At 43.4% G+C, this 18,872-nt stretch overlaps 1 protein-coding gene across 1 annotated transcript in view; it reads left to right on the plus strand.

The window, feature by feature from the left end:
• SUSD1 (sushi domain containing 1) overlaps nucleotides 1-18,872 on the plus strand; it is a gene marked incomplete at its 5' end in the record, with an annotated part of 124,189 nt that overhangs the window by 60,900 nt on the left and 44,417 nt on the right. The window contains 3 exons of the mRNA XM_038770257.1: nucleotides 1,124-1,310; nucleotides 3,281-3,372; nucleotides 9,866-10,055. Of these exons, the coding sequence (XP_038626185.1) occupies nucleotides 1,124-1,310; nucleotides 3,281-3,372; nucleotides 9,866-10,055 (469 nt within the window). The remainder of the gene's footprint in view (nucleotides 1-1,123; nucleotides 1,311-3,280; nucleotides 3,373-9,865; nucleotides 10,056-18,872) is intronic.

Raw genomic sequence — 18,872 nt, forward strand, 5'->3', positions numbered from 1 at the left:
TAACAAATGCCACCATTATTATTATTAACACGTCACTAAAATGGGGATTTTAGGAGCCCTTCAGGAGCTATGCAGAAAATCCAAGGCTGGATAGGAGAAATGCCTCTAGTTCCCTCCACACTCCGACTTCAGGAAGAGGCCAGGTGTCTGATTTCTTGGCATAATTGGGGGATTCTAATCAGTGTACTTCCTTTGCCCCAGGTAGATGCCACTTTTCCTTCAGCACCACAACCTTGAAGTTCTGGAACGTAGTCAGCTTCTTAGCGTCGAAGTTGTGCTCATCTTAACCCAATTACAATGGGTGGAATAATGTGAGAATGAGTAACAGCAGGATACCCAAACAGCTGCTGTACAGAGAGCAGAAATTGGGAAACTCAATGCCAGGAGGGCCGAGGAAATGTTTTAAGGGCACGGTAAAACAAGAAGGGAGTGGCTCTTCTGAGCAAAAGCTTCATCTGGAAAGAGAGACGAGGAGGCCAAAGAGAAAACCCAGTACTGCAAATATTAAGTTCAACACAACGTGGGCGGGACTGTGGGCTTCGCCATGAGTAGCGTCTTCTTCTAATAAGGACAACTGGGTTCTACTACTGTCTCTGCCACTTACCTGCGGCGTGACTATCGCTTCCCTGTGCCTCCATTTCCTCATCTGCAAAATGGGGATTCAAGAACTCCCTCTTGGACTGTGAGTCCCATGTGGAACAGGGACTGTGGCCAACCTAACTTGAATCTGCCCCAGTGCTTAGAAACTACATAGAGAGAACTTAATACATGCCACAATCATTATTATATACCTTATGTAGTTTTATTGAGTTTAGCCATATAGAAAGTAACACAATATGATCTGTGGGGTGTAGATGACATTTCACTGGAATCAACTGACATTTATTACTTGTTCTCAGGGTGTTTAAGCTGTATCAGGCAGTCCAGTCAGGTTCATCATTAATAAGCTCAGGCGTTGTCTCCTCGAGTTCAATAGATTTGCATGTCACAAGGCAACGGAAGGGAAACTGGACTCCCGAAAATCCATGAGTTCCTCTAAATATGTCCCCTCTCCCATTGTATGTTTTAAACATTGTAATCCTCTGGTGAGCTGAATCTTTCCCCCATGTTTTTCCTTTCAAAGATAAATGTGCAAGGGCGATGTTGGGGTCAAAAAGAATTCCTTCATGAAGAGATGTTTAATCTCACCACAGAGAGTGAGGCTCCAGAGGTTTGCTTAGATCTGTGCCAGGGTACCAATTACACTGTGAACATCACTAATGTCTCTCCTGGGATTTTGGTGCCAGTTTCCATCATGATCCAAACAGCTGGTAAGTAGCCTTCTCCTCTCCCCTCACCCCTGCCCCGCCCCTTGGCTGTCAGGAGCAGTCTCATAAAGTAAACAAGCCCATTTGTCCTGGATCCAGGGGTGAAAATGGCCAGTAATAAGGAGTGCTAGGTGCTAGGGTAGTTTAGAATTTAACATACCAAGTAGATGGGCTGGACCCCAGGGAGGAAATCTGAATGGTTGTTTCTGAAATCAGGCCCTACTATCCTATGTGGTAGAGCCTCTAACCTGGGTGTCAGCCTTGGCCTCTTTTCAATGTAAAATGTGATCACTGTTTAGACAGGGAATGGACTGAAAAACCAGAGCTGAATAGAGTGAGGTCTCATCTGATGAAAGGGCCAGTAAGATAAAATGGGACATTAGAGAGAGGTATTTGAAAGATGAATACAGTGTAATAATGTAATAGTCATACTGCTAGTGCTGCTACTTCTACTACTACCACTACTAAATTTACAAGATAATCAAAATTCTGGGCGGACGTAATGCAAGGAATAAGTGTTCTAACAATATAAGCGCTGGGAATCAGCCCCATATATCTCAACGTATTTAATATTGTTCAGAAAAACATACCACTTCAATTAAGTAGACCGGAGGTGGGAGAGATGGGAAAGAGGCATAGTGAATAGGTTGGCTCGAGGGGAAGGAAGCAAGTGAGCTGGGGTGTAGTGGGAGAAGAGAGGAAAACAAGTACGCGGAGAGCTGATTGAGTACCGTAAAGCCGACGATCGGGAGTTTCTGCTTGACGCAGAGAGGAATGAGGAACCATTGGCAGTTCAGTTCCCAGAACAATGTTTGAGAAGAATGATCCAGGCTGCAGAGTGAAGAGGGGAAAGACTCGAGGCAGGGAAATGAGCAGCAGTTACTTTGGATTATGACAGTCTCCCAAACCAACGTGGTGGCAGTTTGCAGGGAGAAGAAAGGCTGGATTCTTGAAATGTTGTGGAGGGAGAACCAACAGGATTTGGAGACAGACTAAATATGGGGCTTGAAAGAGCAGGAGTCGTCAAAGATAATTCCATGGTTATGGGTTTGAGATGCTGGGAGGATGGTGGGAAAGTTAGGTGGAAAAGAGGATTTGGGAAGGAAGATGAGGAGTTCAGCTTTGGATGTGTTGAGCTTGAGGTGGCGTTGGGCCATCCAAACAGAGATGTTCTGGAGGTTGGAAGAAATGTAGGATTCCAGAGGAGATGAGAGGTCAGGGCTAGTCTGGGGTCGATTTGGGAGTCATTTGCAGAGAGGTGGTGGTTAAAGCTGTGGGAGGGGATTAGCTCCTTGGTGGGAGTGAGGGTGAACTAAGAGAAAGGGACCCACAAGAGGAATGAAAATACTTTTTTCCAAGATGTGTTTCCAATCTATCAATCAATTATTTTTATTGAGAACTTACTCTCTGCAGAGCACTGTACTTAGGAGTGCACAGTATAACCAGGTTGGTAGGCATGTTCCCTGCCCACAAGGAGCTTACAGTCTATTAGAAAGATACATTTCCGAAGGCCAGAGGAGAAGGCTTTCTCTACCTGGACTGTGTCACAGAAACTACTTAATCATTCAGTAAAAGAAAACATTAAACAAAACTGCTCAATAATGCAGCAAATTAAGCAAATATGACTGAGTAGTTTCTGTGTCACACTCAGCTCAGTGATCAGGGAGATCAAGTCTTCCCCTCTGGCCTTCCTGCTTTTGTATTTCCTCTAGATTAAAAATATTCCATCCTTAGGGTTGTAGAAAAGTGCTTTGATGGTTTACTCCCTTGTGTGTAATTAATTTCATTTTTTCCGCATAGCAGAGTTGTGTTTCTCTATGCCTCTTTGCTCAGGGAATAGCTAAACCATAACTCTGTATACTGGACTGAGTTGTATGTAGTAAAGAAGTTCTAGAGCATAGAACCATTTATAAGTGTATTGTTTGGAACCAAGTGGTGATGTTTCCTTTATTTTTTTTTCTTTTACCTCTCAGAAGAGAATGAATTCCTCAGTGTTTTGATATTTAATGAAACTTGTTTGAAATGGAGGAGGACTGGGAAAGTTGGGAAAGAGGAAATGTACCAAGTAAGTGAGATAACTTTTGTTCTAGAAAATACTATTGGGGAAAGAAACATGGGCACTTTAAATCCTCAAAACTCACTTATATGGATCTCAAAGCACTCTTCAAACATTGAGAGTAAATCTCAACCTGTTTCTTTGCTATGACCTTTGTTTTGAAGGCAAACTGAAGCATTGGAGAAAAATCTTGAATTAGAATCTTTTCCTTGACATCTCACACTCCTGTTTCATTGTGGAATAAATAGGAATGATGGGAAATCATTCAAGTGACATGTTATAATAGTTCCTTGCGTGTCAACAGGCCTTTTCATAACAACTCTCATGCAGGGGAAAGAGAGGCTGCCAAGGAGAGTTAACCTTCAGGCAGACAAAAGGGAAACTGAATACGGCTAAGAAGTGTGCCGATCCTTACAGGATATTTAGCCACTGGCAGTTGGTGTGCAGAGTAGGATTGTCATCAACAAGCTGTGAAGTGACTCCATGGAAGAAAAGTCACTCTTCCTGCCTTGTTCCAGCATGGTAGGGTGAGATTGAAGTGACAGCATGCCTTCTGAACTTTTAGAATACTGGGGGTGGGATGGCTTTAGCCTTGACTGTGGCTGTTGTGATTGTGGAAACCTGAGATAGTCCTATCTAGGTGGTGAAGATAATGAAGCTGTTCATTTAGCCACCATATTCTGCATCTTACTGCACACATTGTTGTCCTTGTCTTTTTATGTGGTTTTCCTGTTTTTCCTGTTTCATCTCCCCCCTTAAATACTCTTCCCCTTCTTTTTATTGACAGCTTACTGTATGCTGTACTAAGCACTCAGGAGAGTACACTACAACAGAGTTGGTAGACACATTCCCTGCCCACAAGGAGCTTACAGTTTCGAGAAGTATACATGTTATTTTTCCTAGCATTTACTATAGTACTTTGCACCCAGTAGGCACTCCTTAAATACCATTGAATGCATGAATGAATGAATAAGAAGTTGACTTTTTCCTACAGCTTATTAGTTTAAGAAAGAGCAATTTCTCCTCATGATAAATTTTAAGAGATAAAGGATTGCGTATATGCTGTTATGGCACAGCTTATTTGAAAGAGATGTAGATGCAAGGAAAGATTTAAATAGCAGTGCAGAATGCCGTGAAATGTGTATTCTTGATAGCCCTCATATTGCTTCCGGTAAAACCAAATATGCAAAATAACATGTATTTCCATGACTCAGATCCAAAGGAAATAAGTTGCTAAGGCTAAAAGAAACCAGAACAAAAATAATTTAATATTTTCATTACTTTTTTGGTTGTATTATCGTAGAATTGAATGTTTTTGTATCACACTAGCTAAATTTGGCTGTATTTTCTTTTAAGGATTCTTTTTAAGCACTTACTATGTGCCAAACACTGTCCTAAGCCCTGGGGTGGATACAAGCTAATCAGGTTGGACACAGCTGTGTCCCACTTGGGGCTCACAGTTTTAATCCCCATTTTACAGGTGAGATAACTGAGGCATGGAGAAGTTGAGTGACTTGCCCAAGGTCACACAGCAAACAAGTGGCTGAGCTGGGATTAGAACCCAGGCCCTCCAACTTCCAGACCCATCACTTACATTTTATTACTCTTAAACCATGGGGAATAGTGAGAGGGAGTTGTCGGGTGGAGTTTGGTAGGTGAAAATTTTTCACAGGAGGCCATGGAATTTGAAACCTATCTGGAGATGATTATTAATCACTTTTGAGGACCATTTTCCTGCCGAGGTTCAGACAAGGGACTTTGGAGCTAAAAGTGGGAGCTTTGACTCAAGGAGAATTGTCATAAATCCTAGCAATGTATCCTTTTTGTCTGCTGATTTCTAAGAGGCAAAGCCATTTCTCGTTGTCTTTAACTTGTGACTAAGGGGATTAAGACCACGCATACACATCATAATGTGCTCCACCCTGTCCAGGTCTTCACTCCTTTTACTCTGAGCCCCAGTGGAAACATAAGTGACAGGATGAGAGACTGGTAAAGGCATTCCAGGCCCACTGACACTCTAATCAATTTCTTCGTGCGAGTTCTCAGTCCTGAGAAAATAATGATGGTATTTTGTTCAGCATTTACTATGTGTCAAGCACTGTTCCAGGCACTGGCGTAGATACAAGGTAATCAGGTTGATTGTGGGGCTCACAGTCTTAATCCACATTTTACAAATGAGGTAACTGAGGCACAGAGAAGTTAAGTGACTTGCCCAAAGTCACACAGCTGATAAATGGCAGAGCTGGGATTCGAACCCACAACCTCGGACTCTCAAGCCTGTGCTCCTGGCACTAAGCCATGCTGCTTCTCTAAATCTCAGGATTGGGGCTCACCTGTTATTTCTAATGGGAAATTCCATCATCATCATTAATGGACAGAGAATTTAGCTCTTTGTATGTGTGGTCGGGTGTGTTTTGGGGAGTGTAAGGGTGTAACAGCAGCAGTTTTCAAGGTCACTAATCCTTCCTGTTTGCCTACTGTTTCTAGGGGTTTAAGTGAGAATATAACATTCATGAATAGAGACCATGCTGACTGAATTGGGGCCCTTTCAGAACCCATTAGTATTTTAATCAAGGAGCCTGAAATACTAAGAGATCTTAAAAAATAAGAAAAATTCTTACCTGTATTCATCCAAAAGTTCTATGATTTCTAATATTCGAGAAGATTCTTTAGTTAAGGAATGGGCAATTATTTGAGTCGGAATGCCACTTAACTAGTTTTAGTTAGTACCAAGGAATGAGTGACAGCAGTATACTCAAACAGCTGCCATACGGAGAGCCAAAATTGGGAGACCAAAAGCAAGGAGGGCAGAGGAAATGTTTTAAGGGTATAGTAAAAAAAAACAAAACAAAAAAACCCACAAATTCTCAGGCAGTGCTGTATTCCAGCTGAAAACCGGGAGTCAGTTGCTGAGGACAAACCTGTATGGCGCATTGCCATCAGGAAGGAAGTGGCTCTCTTTGAGCAAAAGTTTTGTACTGAAAGAAAGAAAGGAGGCAAAAGAGAAGATAGCATCAGACGCTGCAAGTATTATATTCAGCAACATAATAAGGGACAAATTTTTTGTGTATCTTCTGTAGCTGGTTCTGTGCCTTTCAGACACACACACGAACACATAGATGAATTACCCTGTCAGTGGTGTCTTCTTTTGCTAGGAAGGACAATCACACACACATATCACACACCAAGACGTCTGGGCATTTTTTTTTTTTGCCCAAAGAACCCCTCATGTTGGGTCAACACGAATTTTCAACTTTTTTTAAACCAGCTAATTAACTTGCCACCGGTATTCCCTTGTGCAATGATGATGCCACATATTCTTTTGCTGGAAAGAGGGGAAGGCAGGGCAGAATCAACTGGCAAGTCCCATGCAACTCGTGGGTCATATTTGACTCACTTCTGCTCTGCATTGTCTGGATAAACTTTTTTTTACTAACTAGCCACCAGAGGGCAAGATGGCCACATTTGGAAAATAAGAACAAAAAGTTTGGGTATGTTTCCCTGTAGCCTTCATAACTCACACTGAGGAGCTGCTACTGATGCATTCTTAAACTATTTTTTGAACTAAGTAGGGGTGGGTACTGGTACATTGTTCTCCTATGAGTAGTCTGTGATTCTGCTGCTGGATAACCCCTGGGCCCAATTCTGTGAAGACATCCCCCCCAAATCTGTGGCCAGCAGAAGATATGAAATACCACGAGAAGCAGCGTGGCTCAGTGGAAAGAGCATGGGCTTTGGAGTCGGAGGTCATGGGTTCAAATCCCAGCTCTGCCAATTGTCAGCTGTGTGACTTTGGGCAAGTCACTTCACTTCTCTGGGCCTCAGTTACCTCATCTATAAAATGGGGATTAAGACTGTGAGCCCCCCATGGGACAGCCTGATCACTTCGTAACCTCCCCAGCGCTTAGAACAGTGCTTTGCACATAGCAAGTGCTTAATAAATGCCATTATTATTACTATATGAGGGCTTTTTTTTCCTGGCTCTGTCCTTACCTTGGGAGAACTTGAATGTGTCTCTGTAACTATTTCCTCAGTTAAAAAAGTGATTCCCCTGCTAACCTCATACATTTTGGAAAGACCAGTGAGATCATACCTAAAAAGAACTCTTATTAATTCAGTTTCATTCTTATTGCCTTCCTCCGGTGTGCTTCTTTATGCTTCGCCTTATCAAATTTCATTCTGTTTTCGTAGGACCATTTTTCCAACTTGTTTATTCATTCATTCAGTCATATTTATTGAGCGCTTACTGTGTGCAGAGCACTGTACTAAGCGCTTGGGAAGTACAAGTCGGCAACATATAGAGACGGTCCCTACCCAACAATGAGCTCACAGTCTAGAAGGCCCCTTGACTGCTGTTCCTCTTTGATTAATCCTGGAAATTTGATGAATATACTTTTGATTTCTTCATCTAAGTCAAGAACAAAATTATCGAATAGTATCAGTTCCAGGAGTGATCCCTGTTGGTCTACACTCATCACATTCCCCCAGTTTGGCTGTTAAGTCATTGATAACCACCCTCCGTGTACAACCTTTGAGTTAGCTGTATACCCACTTCCCAGCATTTTTCTAGTTGGTCATTGCAGAAAACTGAAGACAAGGCCCGTGAAAAGGGGAACTGAAGTAGAAAGAGAGAGAAAAACTGAGCCTATTTTCCTTCCTCCTTCATTAAGTATTCATTAAGCACCTACTGGGTTCAGAGCATTTTACTAAACAGTTGGGAGAGTACAATAGAAGACACCATCCCTGCTCACCAGGAGTTTACAGTCTAGTAGATGGGGAAGGGCCTTTATTTTATATTACAGAAGTTTGTATTTTGTCCATTTTACAACTGCCTCCTCGGTTAGCTATCCTTTTGGTATCCTTAGACCCTGGTTTCCCTGGGGCTGACAGAGCAAAGCCGTTGCTATAGCAGACACCTCCAGCCCAGTGATTTGCACCTGTTGACTGATAGCAGCTAATTGCCTTCAGGACCTTAACTATAGCTCCCATGACAGGGATCTATTTCCCATACCTATCGAGTGGTTTGAAATTCTACTTCAGGGTAGATCTCTAGGGAGGCAAATGCTACTGTTGAATTGATATTGAACCTCTCTCACTAAAATAGCTAGCTTTGCTTACCTCCACTGGGCTCTGAAGTGCCTATGATTTTCCAGCTCTGTTTTTTGTTGTCGTGGTGGTTTTTTGTTTTGTTTGACTTCTTGTTTTTGGTCTTTGCAAGAAAGTAGTAAAGAGTCTCCCAGTGCAAAGGAAAGCCCTCTGAGTGTCATACTCAACGACGGCTTACCAAATGGGCGAGAGCAGTGATCTCTACTGCTTTTGAGATCTAAGAAATATTCTGTCTCATGAGCACAGACTGCCCCCAGGCTCCCTACTGGCTGTCTTGCGATGCTTAAGGGGACCAGTTGAAGGAGTGGGGATATCTCAGTGCAAGCCATCACTACTGCAAAAAACCAAACTCAGTAGTAGTGGTAATAGTAATGGTATTTATTGAGCGCTTACTAGTGGAGTGCACTGCACTTGGGAAGTACAACAGAAGTACAAGATATTTTCCCTCAAGGATCTTATGCTCAAAAGGGGAGACAGATGTGGAAATATTGAATATACAGATATACACAGGGGCTTGTCTTACTGGTGGTAGAATATATCTTGTCCTTCTTAATTGTTGGTATTCACCCTGAATGGCATAAGGACCAGAAAAGAAGCCCGATTGTATTTTCATGGACACATAGTGTGCAAGTGAGTCTCTCCCAAAGATACACTCACACTCCCATATACACTCTCACCATCAACAATGCCATCATCCAATCCATAATCTACTGCAGCTGGGCAAACTTGCCTAGCACACATGAGATAACTGACTTACATTTCCACAGGTCGAAGTGGAGATAGCTTCAAAGGAGGGCAGGATGTGAAGGTGAAGTTGATTTTACTTAGAAGACCCTTCCACCAGTCAGCTGAGATCACTGTTTTCTTCCTACTTTTCTGTCTTGCAATGCTCCTGCAAATTAATAAATGCAAATTTATCAAGTGCTTTGAGATCTACAGAAGGAAGGGACGGTGGTTAGTACCTTAAGCGCTTAGTACAGTGTTCTGCACGCAGTAAGCGCTCAATAAATACGACTGAATGAATGAATGGTGACAACCCTAGTGTTCTCTTTTCTCAGCGCAGGAGAAACTTGTCTTGCCTTTCATTATTCTTGGCCACCCCTCAAAGAATAGCTGAATGTGGCGTAAGCATTCTTGAGTGTATCAACTTCAGTGTATTCTCAGAAAGTAACGGATTCTGGAATTTTGGTGACCAGGTAGAGGAGACTGCAGCACTAGTCAGTGTTGATGCTGTCACTGCCAACGTTTTTACATTTTAAAAAATAGGTCTGGACTACAGATGTTTTTAAAATAATGGATCAGAAGAAAGGAAAAGAAGTGTATACTTTGGCTATAATTCTAATTTGAGGAATCTACATAAAATTAACACTGTCTTTTTCTTTAAATCCCCAAACAGTTTTATATCCTGGGACGAAGATGGTATCAGAATCACTTCTCCAATGCAATGACATTTAACTTCACTACCACTGATGGAGCTCCAGAGTTGTGTTTAGATCTATTTCCTGGAACTAATTATTTAGTGAATATTTCCCTCATGACATCTTCAGAACATTCTGCCCTTATTCCCATAGTAATTCCAAGAGGAGGTAAGTGCCTCATTTTCTTGTATTGGCAAACTGATACTAAAATCCCACCTTGATTTTTGAACCCTAAAGGTGGTTCCACAAAAACGTTCTCTGCTAAAGTTCATGCTTCTCAGTGTCCTTAGAATTAGAGAGACTCTGAAGAAAAGTTAAGGTAGAGCTCATAAGGTGCTGTGGGAATCTTTTCTTAAAGTAAGGAAAATACTGTCTCACTTTTTTAGGGGTGCATTCTAAAATGTTTGGCTCACAAAATTATATCGTGGTACCCCAAATTATAAGGTGGCTTGTTAAACGGTACAAATTAGCCTAGCGCTGCTTTCTTAGACCCCACTTTTTTAAAAGAGATTTTTGAATTCCAAGAAGAGTCAGTCCTTCCCAGTGCCAGGAGTATACCTCCTGTGTCCCCAGAGCTCTGAAGAGCTAGCTACCAACCACTAATTTAGTTGCCTCCAGCATGGGGCTACGGTGGAAGAGAAGTTCTGGGAAAATAAGGCAGTAGGGGAAAGAGGGAGAGCTACATTCGGTGTCTTGGGGATTGGGGAGAACTGAAGTGGGCTTCTTGAAAGTCCATGGACAAACATTGAACACACATTAATGGACACGCCAAACAGCTAGGCACGGAGTGAAGTCAGAGAAATATGTAGAATCCCCTTCTCTCTACTGTGTTCAGGGAAAGATAACCTTGTATACTGAAGACAGAATGATTATGTGGTGGTTGATTTTTGTACCCCAGCCTAACATTACAATGGGATCCTACTGAACACATTAGATGAGCTGTGTGGGAGCTGGAGGTTATTTAGTATGTAAGATAAAGGTTGTTTCTTGTCATGAATGGGGCCCAAGGGTCAAAAGCTTGGGACACTGAAGTTTTGAGTTTCATGGTTGTTCTACTACTGAATTATTGAACATGCACAAAGATGTACTGCCAAGTTTCTCCAACTGTAAAATGATCCTGTCCTTTTAATACTGTACAAGAGGTTGTGAGAATCAGCACAGTACCATAAGAGTGCCTTTGAAGGCTTCACTATGTAAACTCTCGATAGTCTTCTACTCACCAACCCCGAAATTTCTCTATCAAAACACAACCTCCTCACTTGCTCTCTCTCCCACGCACCCACTTCTCACAAATCTGTCTTTTGACCCCTTCCAATATTCAAAGTTTATCATGCCCCATTTGGTCTCCATACTCAAACTACTTTTCTTGATAACTTAAAGATTCCCTCAACACCACTCTCTCCACTGAACTTAATGTGGCTCAGTGGAAAGAGCACGGGCTTTGGAGTCAGAGGTCATGGGTTCAAATCCCTGCTCTGCCAGTTGTCAGCTGTGTAACTTTGGGCACATGACAACTTCTCTGTGCCCTTATTACCTCATCTGTAAAATGGGGATTAAGACTGTGAGCCCCCCGTGGGACAACCTGATCACCTTGTAACCTCCCCAGCACTTAGAACAGTGCTTTACACATAGTGAGCACTTAATAAATGCCATTATAAAAAAAACTCCCTTGCTCCCCTGTCCCTCTGCCAATCTCATACCATTAACCCAAAACCCTGGATCACCTCCTCCACTCCTGGGCTTGAGCTGCAGAATGCTGCTGAGGAAATCCAGGCACCTGGCTGACCTCATGCATCTAAAATTCATCCTCAGCTGCTTGAATTCTGCCCTCTTCTCTCCTTCTCCTCCCCCCACCCCGCCAAAATAGTCTCCATACTTGTTGCCCACACCTACTGTTCCAGATGATTAACTCCCTCTTTAAACCTCACCACCCCCTCCAAACACTTTCCCTTAACGACCTGGCCTTGATCAGGTGTGATCACCCTAAAAGCTCCCCTTCTCATCTCCTGTCCTGCTCTCCTTCTGTGCCCTCTTCAACTCTCCTAATCTTCCCAGCAGTATCTCAAGAGGAGATCGCACCACCTCTCAAAATCTACTTCCTCCATCTGCATCTGTGACCCAATTCCTTCCTACCTTATTAAAACATTTGCCCTCTCCCTTCATTCCCTCCCTGACCATCATCTTCAACAGTTCACTTATTAATAATGATAATTGTGATATTAGCACTTACTATGTGCCAGGTACTGTACTAAGCATGGGGGTAGAAGCAAGGTAATGGTGTTGGACACTTTTCAATGGTTTCTTCCCCATTGCTTTTAAACATGCTCATGTATCTGAAATCCTAAACAAAAAAAAGCCTCCCTTATCCCCATGGCTCCCACTGTTTATTGCTCCATCTCCCTCCTAGCATTCTTCTCCAAATTCCTTGAGAGTTGTCTAGACTCACTGCCTCCACTTCCTCTCCTCCAGTTCTCTCCTTGATCCCCTCCAATCTGGTTTCCCCCCACCACAAACTCCCTTTCCTCCAAGGAAACTGCTCTCTCTTCAGTCACTAATGACCTTCTTTCCAAATCTGACGGCCTCTACTCCATCCTAATCCTCCTCGACCTCGACCTCAGCTGCCTTTGACACTGTAGATCACCCCCTTCCCCTGGAAATGTTAGCCAACATAGGCTACGCTGACACTGTCCTCTCCTGTTTCTCCTCCTATCTGTCTGACTGCTCCTCCGTCTCTTTTGCAGGTTTCTCTGCACCCTTTGACAGTGGGGGTTCCTCAAGTTCTGGATCCCCTCCTATTCTCCATCCTCAGCCACTCCCTTTGGAGAACTCATTTGCTCCCATGGCTTCAATAATAATAATGATGATGGCACTTATTAAGCGCTTCTATGTGCAAAGCACTGTTCTAAGCGCTGGGGAGGTTACAAGGTGGTCAGGTTGTCCCACGGGGGGCTCACAGTCTTAGTCCCTATTTTACAGATGAGGTAACAGGCCCAGAGAAGTTAAGTGACTTGCCCCATCACACAGCTGACAAGTGGCGGAGCCGGGATTTGAACCCATAACCTCTTCCCTCCCTTAAACTCCTGAAAAGTAGAACAAACAGGCATTTAACCTTCCCATTTTGCCAGTTTGCGGATATGCCCTCAGAGAAAAGGTGACAAAATAAGTGGACATTTTGAGTAGTTTAGGGCTTTGGAAATGGATGAGGAATATAATCCATTAGTAAAACTTGGAATTTGGAATGCAGGTTTCCATTCTCTTTTTTTTTTAAGGTCTCTAGGAATTGTTTTCTTAACCATAACAATCTGTCAGATCCTTGCACTTGGATTGCACCCTTCATTCACCCAACTCCCAGCCCCACAACATTTATAGAACAGTGCTTTGCACATAGTAAGCACTTAATAAATGCCATTATTATTATTATTATTATGTACATATCTGTAATTTAATTTATTTATATTAGTATCTGTCTCCACCTCTAGACTATAAGCTTGTGTGGGCAGGGAATGTGTCTACCAAACTGTCTTATATTGTACTCTCCCAAATGCTTAGTACAGTGCTCTGCACACAGTAAATATCAGTAAATATGATTAATGGCATTTGTTAAGGGCTTACTATGTAGTAATATGTACTAACTACTGTACTAAGCACTAGGGTAGATTCAAGGTGATCAGGGTGAACACGGTTCCTGTCCCATGTGGGGCTGGGAGAATCCCCATTTTACAGATGAGGAAACTGAGGCATAGAGAAGTTAAGCGACTTGCCCAAGGTCACACAGCAGGCAAGAGGCAGACTGGGGATTAGAACCCGGGTCCTTCTGACTCTCAGGCCTTCCGCTAGGTCACACTGCTTCCCTGTTATTACATCAATCTCCTTGCCCATGAATAGTGGGGAGGAATATTGGGGACCTTTTAGCATTTTCATTTCATTTTAAACCCTTTCCAGCTCTCTCTAGTTACTTCATCTCCTTGAAGCATGAAACAGCACTCTGGAGGAAACAAATTAATTTGACAAAATGTACTTTTCAAACAACTGATTTCTGGATGGAGTAGGGTTTCTAAAGCCCTTCCAAGTTAACAGTCTGTGCATATAAAGGCAATAAGTCAGGTTACTCTTTCAGCTGCTGCTTTGCTCACCCACTGGATAATTTTCAAATACGCACTAATCTGACAATGACAGACATAGCTGTTTTAGATTGTTTATGAACGCTTACAGTTTCTTTCACTGTATCCAACGTAGGAGCGCCTGGGCGGGGTAAAGGCACAAAAGAGGCAATGGTGATTCTTGGTTAACTTGAAAGAAATACAAGATTGGAAATGAGCAAGAGTCAAGTGAAAAGAAAACCCGAATCCCCAATCTTTGAACCAAATGGCATTCAACCCCAACCCACTGAAAGACTCCCCGTGGCTTTTACGGGAAAATCTGCATGTGGTGGAGGTGGACGACAATATGGAAGGAAGGAGAACTGGATCAAGTTGCCAGTGTGAATTCTAGGAGAATTCTAGAATTCTTCTAGACTGTGAGCCCGCTGTTGGGTAGGGACCATCTCCATATGTTGCCAACTTGTACTTCCCAAGCGCTTAGTACAGTGCTCTGCACACAGTAAGCACTCAATAAATACGATTGAATGAATAGGAGGGAGAGAAATTCTACTAGGCAGCTCATTCAACGCTCCAGTGTGTTTAACAGAGAAGTCAGAGTGGCCTAGTCGAAAGACAGCAGGATTGGGAGTCAGAAGACCTGCGTTCTAATCGCAGCTCTACCACTTATTCTCTGTGTGACCTTGGGTAAGTCACTTCACTGTGCCTCAGTTTCCTCATCTGTAAAATGGGGATTCAATGCCCGTTCTCCCTCCTATTTAGACCATGTGGTACCTTAATATCTCGTATCTACCCCAGCTCTAAGTATAGTGCTTAGAACACGGTCGGCGCTTAACAAATGCCACAGTTATTTAAGCAAGTGAGCAGAAAGTGCCAAGATAATGTTGGGAAGAGCTGATTTAAGGGCGTGTTTAAGGTATTATGGAACGGACTTAATGAAAGAGGTTTAGTAGGGTGTTAAAGTTAAAAGAAATGAAGTCAGCCATTTCAAGCCCCGAACTGTCAGAATTCTGGAAACATCTAATGGAAGCCAACTCAAAACAAGAAAAGACAAAAAAAAAAAAGACTAATGGTTTGGTGAGCTTTGCCACATGTAATCAGAGTCCATTTTGCCTGGTTCCAATTTTATATAGCAGATGGATGATCTGTTTTCATACAGTAAAATCCAGTAACAATATGGTTTTCATCATCCTCATTATCAGTATTTATTGAGTGACCGAGTTCAGATAACTGTACCAGGGGCTTGGCAGGATACAATAGCAGCAGAAGAAGTGGTTCCTGGAGTCGAGGAGCTTACAATCTAATAGTCTGGGGACAAGGCTATTTGCCCTCTCATATTCCAGTTGAGTCTGTATTAAATTGAGAGCCGGGGATTCCTAGGCCCCACTTCTGCTCTTGTTGTCCACTTCAGGGGCAGAAATGGGATCCAGAAATCAAGTCCCCTGCAGTCCAAAGTCCAGGGCTGCACAGAATAGATCCTGACTTCTGCTCTAGGATAAGAAAAGAGAATCCCAGGCTTCCCCTCCTCTCCTGCTGTTGAATTGTCAGATCTGGAAACAGGCTAGAAATGGTTCCCTTAACCCAGAGACCAGGGCTGAGGGAATGGAAGGAGCACCCAGATACAGTTTCTGATCCACGTCTCTGACCTCTCGCCTTCTCTGCAGTCTCACATTTCCTCCTGCCTTCAGGACATCTCTTCTTGGATGTCCTGCTGACACCTCAAACTTAACAAGTCCAAAACAGAACTCCTCATCTTCCCACCCAAAACCTGTCCTGCCCGTGATTTTCCCATCACTGCAGAAAACACCACTAGCCTCCATGTCTCACAAGCCTGAAACCTTGGCATTATCCTTGACTCATCTCTCTTTCAACCCACATATTCAATCTGTCACCAAATCCTGTTGGAGTTTACCTTGTCAACACCTCTAGAATCTTCCTCTTGCTCTCCATCCAAACTGCTGTCATGCTGTGGGCAGGGATTGTCTCTCTTTATTGCTGTACTGTACTTGCCCAAGTGCTTAGTACAGTGCTCTGCACACAAGTGCTCAATGAAAATGATTAAATGAATGGTCCAATCACTTATCCTATCATTCTATCCTGCCTTGACTATTGTATCAACGTCCTTAGCACTTAGGTGTCCATCCCCCCCAGCCCCAGACCTTAGGTATATATTTCATATTTTTCATTTATTTTAACATCTATCTTCCCCATTAGATTGTAAACACCTTGAGGGCAGGGATTATGCCTATTAACTGTATTGTACTCCCCCAAGCACTTAATACTGTGCTCTGCTCACAGCGAGCACTCCCAAAGTATCATTGATTGTAAGCTTGACTGATTTTATCCATGGTCTGGTCCCCTCTTAGGTGGCAGAAAACCTGAACTTATCTCTGATTTTGGGGGGACTCATTCTTGCCCCCAATATGAGAAGCAGCACAGCCTAATGGATAGAACATAGGCCTGGGATTCAGAGGGACCTGGGTTCTAAACCCAGCTCTGCCACTTGTCTGCTGTGTGACCTTGGGCAAGTCACTTACCTTCTCCGTGCCTGTTACCACAAATGAAAAATGGGGTTTAAGACTGTGAGCCCCATGTGGGACAGGGACTGTATACAACATGATTGGCTTGTATCTTCTACCCCAGCACTTAGTACATAGTTACATCCCAATGGGGGTCTCCATTCCCCCTGGACCTAATAATAATAATAATTAATAATTATGGTATTTGTTAACCGCTTACTATGTGCCGAGCACTGTTCTAAGTGCTGGGGTAGATACAAGGTAACCAGGTTGTCCCATGTGGGGCTCACAGTCTTCATCCCCATTTTACAGATGAAGGAACTGAGGCCCAGAGAAGTGAAGTGGCTTGCCCAAAGTCACACAGCAGACAAGTGGCAGAGCCGGGATTCGAACCCACTTTCTCTGACTCCCAAGCCCGTGCTCTTTCCACTGAGCCGCGCTGACTTTTTGATGCTTACCCTCTCCTCCTTTTTGGCAGTTTCATTCAGTTATTTGGTATAACCCCAACTCAGGGAAAGGCTAATTCTTTTCACTGATTTATTGGTGGAGTTGCTGTGAGATGAATTAAACCAGACTGCACTCCAGTACTGAACTCCGGGGTTGCTCCTGCCCATGGATGTATTTTGAGATGTGCCCATTCGGGCCGTTCCTATAAGCCGAGCAGGTTTGAAACAAACATTTTTCACTTGTGTTCTGGGCTGTTGGCCTGAAACTTTGACACTGAGTGCCACTATTTTTAGACCAGAAGCAAGACAGCCCAGAAGTTGTTCCCTAAGATGCCACATGGAATAGAGTTGTCCTATGGTTCAAAGATCATTGCCGATGGTGAGACTGTCTCTGAGAGAGAATCCCTCACATCCTGGACCCCTGAAAATACAGTAGTGCATCTTTTCCAGCTCCATATCATTCAGGGAAGCATTGCTCAGATGCCTGTGTTTAAGAAGGGAAAGATATGTCCTACCGTCAGCAGGACGGGTAGTTGAGTTGTTTATATTATCGTGTTGATGGATTGCACTGATCCATCCATACTCTCTCACTTTATGCCCAGTGACATGTGCTGTGAGATGGCTTGGTAGGGAGACTGGGCCACAGAACAGAATATCTCTGCAACTTCTAAAGTATCCCCCTGACCCAACTTGGTAAGCCATCGTTGAGTTTGATAGATTGGCTTAGTAAGGGGTGGTGGTGGTGGAGGAGGTGTTTTCCATTTTCTCTCCCAAAACAAAGAAAAAATAAAAAGCAAAAAGACTCATGGACAACAACGACAAAAACCATACAGTTGTCTTACGCATAACTAGACAGATTGGAGGTAGAAACCAGCAGAAGTATCAGAACAGGCTAAGCGTGGTTGTTTCATGGTGCAGTGTGGTATCAATCAATCAGTGGTATTTATTGAGTACTTCTGGTGTGTAGAGCCCTGTATGAAGTGCTTAGGAGAGTACAATACTGTTGATAGATCTCTGCCAGCAAAGACTGTGAGCCTGTTGTTGGGTAGGGACCATCTCTATATGATGCCAACTTGTACTTCCCAAGCACTTAATACAGTGCTCTGCACACAGTAAGCGCTCAGTAAATACGATTGAATGAATGAGGGATTTAAGGCAGGATATGACATATGCTGGACCAGCATGGCCGCAGTTTGGCTGGAGAGAAGGGGGCAGATTCTAGAGATATTGTGAAAGTAGAACCAACAGGATTTGAAGATAGACTGAATACGTGAGTTGAAAGAGAGAGGTGAGTTGAGGATAATGCCAAGGTTGCGGGCTTGTAAGACAGGGAAGATGGCTGGGTTGTCAACCGTGTTGGGGAAATTAAGGGCAGGAGAGAGTTTAGGTGGGAATATGGGAAGTTCTGTTTGGACATTTTAAGTTTGAGGTATTAGCAGAACGTCCAAGAATAGAAGTGCTGAAGGTAGGAGGAAACGTGAGACTGCAGAGCTCAGGATTGCAGAGGTAGATTTGGGACTCAATTCAATGGTATTTATTGAGTGCTTACTGTGTGCAGAGCACTGTACCAAGCACTTGGAAGAGTCCAATACAACAATAAACGGACACATTCCCTGCCTATAACGATCTTACAGTCTAGACAGGGGGAGACAGCCATCAGTACAAGTAAATAAAATTACAGATATGTACATAAGTGCTGTGGGGCTGGGAGGGGGAAAAAAAGGGAGCACGTCAGGGTGATGCAGAAGGGAGTGGAGAAGAGGAAAGGGGGGGCTTAGTCAGGGAAGGCCTCTTGGAGGAGATGTGCCTTCAATTGAACCTTAAGGGACTCCCACAGTTAAGGGGTGGGAGACAGACGAGGAGCCTGTGAAAGTGTCTGAGGATGTGTGGCCAGAGAGCCAGGAGAGGACAGGGTCAGTGAAG

This window comes from Tachyglossus aculeatus, chromosome X3 (assembly GCF_015852505.1).
Source record: "Tachyglossus aculeatus isolate mTacAcu1 chromosome X3, mTacAcu1.pri, whole genome shotgun sequence".
Classification (NCBI taxonomy): domain Eukaryota; kingdom Metazoa; phylum Chordata; class Mammalia; order Monotremata; family Tachyglossidae; genus Tachyglossus; species Tachyglossus aculeatus.